The sequence below is a fragment of the Arachis duranensis genome, chromosome 1 (assembly GCF_000817695.3).
Source record: "Arachis duranensis cultivar V14167 chromosome 1, aradu.V14167.gnm2.J7QH, whole genome shotgun sequence".
NCBI classification, from domain to species: Eukaryota; Viridiplantae; Streptophyta; class Magnoliopsida; order Fabales; family Fabaceae; genus Arachis; species Arachis duranensis.
The window spans coordinates 52,124,781-52,134,310 of record NC_029772.3 but is presented as its reverse complement, the minus strand read 5'-3'; the positions used below and the strand labels follow the sequence as shown (position 1 = coordinate 52,134,310).

The window sequence follows — 9,530 nt, the reverse complement described above, 5'->3', positions numbered from 1 at the left end:
TTTCATACCCTGGTCCGAGAATGAGGCCGGGTCCAACAAGGATAAAAGGGCCGACCTTAGAGGAGGGCCCTCCATCCCTCCTCTTGGAAGAGGTCGGATACCGACTAAGGACCCAAAATCCCGCGTACCCAATGCGGCGAGGTCACTGCTTCTAGAAGGCAGTGACTAGAGGGATGGGCTCCAACAAAAGATATAAGATAGGATAAGATGGAACTACCGCCACCAAGGAAGTCATCAAACTCTACTATAAATACGCTGGCACGCACCCTCCAGGTTTAACACACGTTCTAATATACTAAAAACCTGCTTAAAGCCCTTGCTGACTTAAGCATCGGAGTCTCTTGCAGGTACCACCCCCACCTCCTTACGAGGAACTCAGACAGGCAGCACCTCGACACCAAAGAAGTCGGATGCTGCCATACTAAAGGATATGAACCTCACGTTCAGGCCTAACTCAACGTTTCAGGTAACCCTCGAAACAGTGGCGACGTTGCCGGGGACCTGGAAGTCATCCCACAACCATGGCAGACAACCAACCAGATGACGAACATATCACATCCGAACTTGAGGAAGAAGCACAGACGGAGGATCACGCCGTCGTGCTCCCTCCCTCCACCACAACGTACACAGGAACCCCACGGGGAGACACCACTGGAAAACCCTCATCTGAGGAAAACCCATTCTGAAGCACGCCATCCCGTAGGAGAGAAACATCCCCAAGCAACAGAAATATTGAGCATAGTCCACAGACAGCAAGATCGCTTGAGACAACTCGAATGCAAGGCCAAGCGATAACGAGAGGCTGAACGGGAATTAAGACCTTCGAACCCGGACCACTAGGTTAGGTAGGGACGAAAGTCCCTTAGGAGGGCAAGATCCATTCACAGAAGAGATCATGAAGGCTAAGGTCCCTAGAAACTTCAAGTCACCAGACATGGACCTTTACGACGAGACGTCCGACCCGATCCACCACCTTAGTAACTTCAAAAGCAGAATGTATCTGGCCGACGCTTATGATGTGACTTGTTGCAAAGCCTTCTCGACTACTTTAACAAAGGCTGTGATGAAGTGGTTCGATGGCCTGCCCCCCAGGTCGGTCACCAGTTTCGACGACCTTGCCAGGAAATTCCTGACTAGATTCTCCATTCAAAAGGATAAAACAAAGCACACCCCAAGCTCTCTAAGAGTAAAACAAGTAGACGGGAAAAGTCTCCAGGACTACATGGAAATATTCAACAAAGCTTGCCTGGAAATTCAGAACCTACCAATTGAAGCGGTGATCATGGGTTTGGCCAATGGGCTGAAAGAAGGGCCATTCGGCCATTCCATATCTAAACGACACCCATCTTCTTTAAATGAGGCATAGGAAAGGGCGGTAAAATACATCAACATGGAAGAAAATTCTCGACTAAGAGAACCTTATTCAAGGTCCAACCTACCCTATCCACCCCGGGATAGAGAATGGGAACCCAAGACAAAGGAGGAGCCAAGCACGGAGAAGTCCCGAAAATACCACAACTACACCCCGCTCAAGGTCTCCCTAGTGGACGTCTAGAGAGAAATATGCCACACAAAGAAAATTTCACCACCCCGTCCGATCAAACACAAGAAGACGGGAAGTCAGGCCGAGTACTGCGAATACCAAAAACTCCATGGACACTCCACCAACAAATGCTACGACCTGAAAAACATCATAGAAAAGTTACCTAGAGAAGGCCGGCTCGATAAATACCTGGCAGATAGGTTGGGTGACCCAAGGAAGTGAATAAGGAAAGAAGAAGAGGGACGACGACAACGCCCCCTCACACCCCGGAACGGCACATCCATATGAATAACAGAGGATTTGCAGGAGGATGAAAGACAAAATTCTCACAGAAAAGACACTTCAAAGAGGTATATCAAGTCGGGAAAAGTAGCCAACAGGCTGACCTGCCCACCATCTCTTTCAGAAAAGAGGACGTGCAGGGTCTATTACCAGGACACGATGACCCTGTAGTGATAACAATGATCCTAGCCAATGCAAACCTTCACCGCACCTTGATAGACCAAGGAAGCTTAGTTGATATTCTGTTCAAGCCTGCTTTCGACAAGCTCGTGTGATGTTGGCCAAAAGTGAGTTAGGAATTTTTCTCAAAATAGAATGAAGATGGCGTTGCAAGTATAGTCCCAACCAACAATCAATCAACATCAAAGTTTAAAAATAAAGATAAGTCACAATCCAAAACAAATATAAACCAGGAGATTTAATTTCCGGGTCATTCTTCCTAGGAATTGCAATTGAGTGCTCAATTATTGGCTATGAGGGAATCGGGGTTGAGATAGCAATTGATAAGAAATGTAAATAGCAAGAAAATAAATAAGCATGCAAAAAATTAAACTCAAAGCAATAAATCAAGAAAAGGAAATTCAAATGCTAGAAACCTCTTGGCAAGAATTGAGAGTTAATGTTACCTATCCTAGCTATTGACCACAAACATATGATGATTATAAAGAGTCAATCCTACTTAGTCAACACTAACATCGAGGATAAGTCAAATAGGCATAATTAATCTCAATCCATAAGTCCTAGTCAACTCACTAATTAACTTAGTGAAAGACTAGCGTCAATGAAAACTAAATCAAGTAACTACCCTAATATATCAATCAAGAATGGACATCAATGACTCAAGGTTACCAAAGTCCTCAAATCCAAGTCAAGAGTGTGAAAAACTACACTAAAACTAAGTCAAGTATCTTTTCAAACACTTGGTGTGCATGAAAATAAAATCATATTAAATTAAAATAATAATAAAATCTAAAGCTACCACATGTAAGAAATTAATAATAACAACTCAATTGAATAACAATAAACATAAAAACATCAAATTGCATTAAATAAAAATTAAAGTTAACAAGAAGAGCTAAGAGAATTAAGGCAATTGAACAAGGAAAAGTAAATGAAACTACACTAAAACAAGAATTAAGAAGAGAAATTAAAGAGAAAATAAACTAAGAAACCCTAATTTCTAGATAGAATGGGGGAGCTTCTCTCTCTAGAAAATGACCTACAACATGATACTAAGCTACCCTAATTACCCCCTTGTTTTCTCTTGAATTAGGGTTGAAATAGTTTAAAAAATGAGTTGGATTGGATTCTGGAGTCCCAAAAATTGCTGCCAACGTTTTGTATTTAATAAGGTCACGTGCCAGAACTTGTGTGTGCGCACACTTTAATGAGTGCTTCTCCCCTTTTTGCATGCTTCCTTCCACTTTTGCTTAGCCATTCTTGCCTAATTGAGCTGAAATCACTTAACAAAACACGTCATGACATTAAATGGCATAAAAGTGGAATTAAAATGATCAATTTAAATACAAAAATACATGTTTTCACATTTAGGTTCAATTTAGGGAGAAATCACAAAAGTATGCTATTTTAGTGATTAAATGTGAGTTTATGTGATGAAATCCATCCAATTTATGCCAAAAATTTATCATCAAATATGGACTCATCAATTTCCCCACACTTAAACAATAGCATGTCCTCTTGCTAAACACAAACAAGGAGAATGATCAAAGGATAAACAACTTATTAAATGCAACTATCTATATGCATGCAAATATACTATATACTATCTATGTCTATCTATACTATAGTATCCTATGGAATTGGTGAAAACAGATAATCAAATTTCTAAGTAAGCATATGGACATATAGGGCTAAGTAAAGAAGTAGTTTAATGCAATAAAAAATCTAAAAAATTGATTCAACTCGTCAAAATGAAGCAACTTGCAAGAATACATGATAAGAGGTGTGGAAACATAGAATTGAGTGATCAAACTCTCACTAGGTGTGTATACACTCTCAACACTCGGTGTTTAGGGTTTAATCACTCAAGTCTCCTCTAATCATGCTTTTAAAGATTTGCTTTTTATCTTACAATCAACAAATATATGATGCATGAATGCAATTATCATGAGGACTTCATAGGATTGTGATAGGGTTAGGGTTAAGGTGGGATAAATATGGCTAAGTGGACTAAGGAATATGAATGATGCATCTCTGCTTGATTTGCACAAAAAGGATGTGAATGATGCAACATAATCTTCGAAATCATCTAAACACCAATGTCCTTCAATATGTATGTATAAATTTTTGCAGGACAATTTAATCCAGCTGAGAGATTTGTCTTCTCAGTTGGAGATATTTTCAATTTTAATTTTTCCTCTTTGCTATATGTAATCAATTGGTTCTTAATTTCATTTTCTTTTTTGTTTGTGCTCTGAATTCTTGTAGAAAAACCTGCAACTTTTGAATAATCTTTGTAGAATTTTGCAGCATCTTCAATAGTGTTAAAACTCATCCCGAACGTTGGAATAAGCTGCTCATCAACATCGCACAAAAATTACAAAATAAACCGAAAATAGTTCACAATACACCATATTAACAGCTAGCATACACCGAAGCTCATCATAAAAAATAATAAAAAATAGATTCAAAAGTCCGCATGAAACAGAACCTAAATGATTCAACTATAGAATCATAAACTAACAAACTACATTATCTAGATTCAAACCACACTTCACAACTTGATTCGATTCAAAATAATAATAAAATTCACCTGCGTTCAATTAAAAAGTCTGAACCTATAAATAGTTCTGATATACACCGAAAAGTTTTCACAATACACCAAAATAGTACTGATATACACCAAAACAAAAAATACAACAAATTCATCAGAACTTTTACATTACATTCAACTCAAACCATCAACGATGGATAGCAATTTTCACAAACAAAAATAACATTATTTACCTACAGAATGATAAACTACTACCAAAAACAATAACTAGAATCGATCCACACCTCAGCCGCTTCATTGGATTCAAAATAATAATCCACTTCGCTCTGGTTGAATTACCATATGAACTTGAAGCATTCATTATATTCGACAATGAGAAATCGCGATTTCAAAAATTGATTTCAGAATTTGATTACAAAAATGAAAGAGAGAGAACGGAGCGAACAAAATCGTGAAAAAGAAAGAGAGAGAACGCAGAGAACAAAAGAAGAAAACACAGAAATGAAAGATCGAAAATGTTAAAAAAATTTGAAAAAGAAAACGCAATCTGTTAAAAAAAGACAGTTATATATTCGCACATTGATTGAAAAATTGTTTAGATTAATTGACGCATGAGATGAATTAGATAAAAAAGATTTATATAAATTTGTATGAAACAATGAGTTATAAGTGGAGAGAATATTTAATATATATATACATGTGTGTGTATATATCACTTTTTTTTTATTTAACAAATATTCGTTGGATTTATCTTAAACAATTCCTTTGTAATTAAACTTATAATATTATAGAATCACTTATTTATTAAGGATTTATACTTTGTCGTGCATTTTGACATAAAGTTAAAATTTAAGGATCTAGTTAGGGTATAAAGTTAGTTACTAAATTTTATATTTAAAATGTATAAATTAATACCAATTTTCATAATTTTGTGTTTAATATTTATATCATATTATTATAAAATTATTTATTTTATCCAAAAAATTAAGGTTTATTAATATTAATATATTAAAAATTACTTCAAAAATATTCGATATTTATCTACTTAATAGCTATTAAAGATATCATCGTTGTCACCAATTAATTTGTTGTTAGATCACTTCTTTCGTTAATAGAAATATAAGTTTAAATATAATGCACTCTCACTTAGTTATTTGTGTTTGTTTTAGGTAGATGTTACTTTACTAATATTTTAAAATGTACCTTAAGTATTTAGAATTTTTAATTTAATATTAGTTTTATAAATTTATAATTTAGATGGCATTCTATATATTTTAGTGTAGTAACAATGCAAATTATATTCTTAATAGAATTCAAGATTCATGAGTGAGTCTATAGTTTAAACTTTAAGGTAAAATTTTGTTTCCTAGAAAAAATATTTTAAAGCTTAAAGTAATATAAGATTATAATATATTGTATTTATAATAACCTGGACCAATTTAGTTATATTAAAGATTGAGGATTTAGGGTTGATGAGTTTATAATTTAGTGTGGAAGACGTAAATGATGTTTGAAAATTTTTTACTGCTAGAGTTCAAAGTAGTATTAGTGTGTATTATAATTATAATATTTTTGACTAATTTTGTTATCTAAATTTTAGGATTTTTGGTCTAGTATTTATGGTATAGATTTATTTTTCATAATGTTGTTACAAGGTTTAAAATAATACTAGTATTTATTATATGTATAATATTCTGAGTTAATTTTATTATCAAAATTTTAGTTTTAGAATTTAGGGTTTAAGGTTCAGCATTTGAGTCATAATTTTTTTTTTAAAAACAAATTATTTATGTGAATTTTTTAGATTACTATTACTACATATTATATTTATAATACTATCAATTAATTCACTAATAAAAGTTTTGGTATTTATAATTTAGGGGTAGGTTTATGGTTTAATATTTAGGATATAGATTTTTTTATAATTTTTATTTATAAAATTTAAATTAATATTAGTACATAGTATATCTTTATATTATCAATTAGTTTACTTGTTAAATTGATTTAATTATTCTGTCGGTTCCAATAATTTCATCGAATTTTTAATTAGATTTTTATACTTTTTTTTTCTTTTCAATTGAATCCCTATTCCATTTCAGATTTTGTAACTAAATCTAGTTATACGGTGACAAAAATATTGAAATTAACAGAATATTCTGTTAAATTATACAAAATATTCAGTCAAGTCTTAAGTATAGAGGTGGAAAGAGACCAGGAGAGGTAGAAAGAGACCAGGACAGGCCAGACTTTACTCTTAACAGGTCAGGCCTATAATAGAGTATATTGGCCTTAACCTGGCCTGTAGCCTGGTATAGGCTTTTTAATGAGTATTGAGCCTGGCCTGTTGTTAAATCTGGCCTGGCCTGAAGCCTGTCAATAGGCTTGTTTTTTTAATAATAATTAAATTTAAGATATAATTTAATTTTTAAAATTATAAAATATAAAATAATAAATTTATGAATAATATTGATACAAAATACACATATATAATTAAAGAGACAAATGGTTGAGTGGATAAATGTATTATTATAAGATAGAAGACCTAAGTTTAAATCTTTCTATTAGCATTTTTACTAGTATAATAAAACTCTCTATATATATATTTGCAATCTCAAGCCGGCCTGACAGGCCCAACAGGCTATTTCAAAAGTCTAGGTCTGACCTTTTAAAGAATATAGACTTTTTTAATAAAACCTGAGCCTTGACCTATTTCCTATCAGGCCAGATTAGGTCAGGCCAAATATAGGCCAGACTGCAGGCCCTTGACAGGCCGCCTGACCTATTTTCACTCTTAGTATAGAAAGCCAATAAAAAAAAAATATATATAAAGACCTAATTAAAATTTAATAAAATAATAGGAATTAATAGAATAATTATACCATCCAAATTTTAGAATTTAAAATTTAGAGTGAGAATACATTGTTTAGGGTATAGGATATAGATTTTTAATAAGAGGATACATAATTTTAAAGTTATAATAGTACATATTATATCTATAATATTATTGACTCATTCATTTATGAACATGTTATGGTTCACGGTTCAACGATGAGGGTTTGTTTTGGGTATTTAGGATATAGAATTGTGTTATAAAAGTTTATTTTTTAAAGTTTAAAAAATATTAGTACATATTATATCTATAATATTATTAATTAAATTACTTATAAAAAATTTATAGTTGATAGATCAAATTAAAGATTTACTGTTAAGAATTTAGGGTATATATTTTGTTTTATAAAATTTAGTTTGTAAAGTTTAAAGCAATATCAATGATTGTATAATTTACTATGTATGAGTTATGTTACAATATTGCATAATTATTAATTTTTAAATAATTATGGTATAAGATTTATGATAGAATTGAAACTTTAGTATTTAAAACGCAGATTTAAAGTTGTTTGTTTTAATATTTACAAATTCATAATGATTTTAGTTAATTTTGAACTATTCCTTCCTACTTTATAGAAAGTGCATAATTTAGCCTTTTTTTTAATTTTAACTTTTATTGCATAGATTTTGTTCGTAAACATTTTTGTTATATTAAATAAATTGATATTATTTATATTTTTTGAAGGAGAGTGTTAGGGAGGGAACAATGATTATCTTAAATAACATGAACAACCACCAATTAAATACAAGTACACTACACTCTAATTTAATACTACTCATTAAATTTACTCTTTTAACCCTATTAATTCACATTATTCACACATTATTAAAAAATGTTATTAGTTACCTATACTTTTCTTTTTTTGAATTATATCTATAAATTTAGAGCGCATGATTTATGACAGTTTTAAGTTTTTTAACATTTATATTTAGTTCGAAAACACTTTTGTTAGGTTAAACACATCAATGTTAATTTAAGTTTTCTAGAAGTTGTATATTTATATAATCAAGTCATTCATTTATCAAATGAAAAAAGTTATATGATTAGGGATAAAGTTAAAATTTAATCTTTAGGATTTATATATGGCATGACAAGTTTTAATTTTTTTATTAACGAAATTAAAGTCGCTATTTATTTACCTTGTTGAATGCTTTCTTATTTTATTTATACTATTTTTGAGTTATTCATTTATCTCTTATTAATGATTTGGAGCATGTAGTTTATCGCAATCATTAGGGTTATTAAAGCTTTGGGTTTTATATAATATATAAATTTATTTTATATACTTTTTTTTTTCTTTGCAAACAAATTGATACTACGTTCAATTTTAAAATTTAATTTTAGGTTATAAATATAGTTTGTATCTTACCCGTTTATTGAATAGATTAATATTACCTTAAAATAAATTATTTTGATATACTAATAATATAAAAATTTTATATGATCATTTAATCAGATTCATGTATTTAAATGATCGTGTAAAATTTTTTTTCCCACAATATATAAAATTAAAAAAGTAATCTAATAAACACATGAATTAGGACATATATTTATCTATACATATTTATAATATTACGCAGTTATTTATTTAATGCAAAATTAAAATATATAATTTAAAGTCATAATTAAAGCATTAAGTTTAAGAAAATATACATAGTTTGTAAATATTTTATTTTTAATATTAAATACATTAAGACTAAGTTTGGATTGAATTAAAAAAAAATATATTTTTTTATTGTTTTTTAAAAAGATATTAGATTTTTTAAAAAATTGAAGTATTAAACATTTTTTGCTTTTTTTTTTTTAAGTAAGGTATCATTAACCTTTAAAAATAACAAATAATTTGTTTTTCTTAATAAAAGTACTTTCTTAAAGATGTATCAAAATGTATTTAAAACTTAATAAAATTATTTTATGTTTTATAAAAAGGTACTTTTTTTACTTAAATAAACTAATCTAAACCAACACTAATATTGATTTTATTTATCTTAAAACCTATTTATAAACTAATTAATATTCATATCATTTAAAAATGATAAAATTACACATTTTTAAATAATTAAGAATATTATTTCTAAAAG

At 30.4% G+C, this 9,530-nt stretch overlaps 1 protein-coding gene across 1 annotated transcript; it reads left to right on the top strand.

Moving 5' to 3' along the window:
- The first annotated feature begins 895 nt into the window (after positions 1-895).
- LOC107489158 (uncharacterized) lies at positions 896-1,366 on the top strand. The gene has a single exon (XM_016109925.1). The coding sequence runs from the start codon at positions 896-898 to the stop codon at positions 1,364-1,366; it is 471 nt and encodes a 156-aa protein (XP_015965411.1).
- Positions 1,367-9,530: the final 8,164 nt, after the last annotated feature.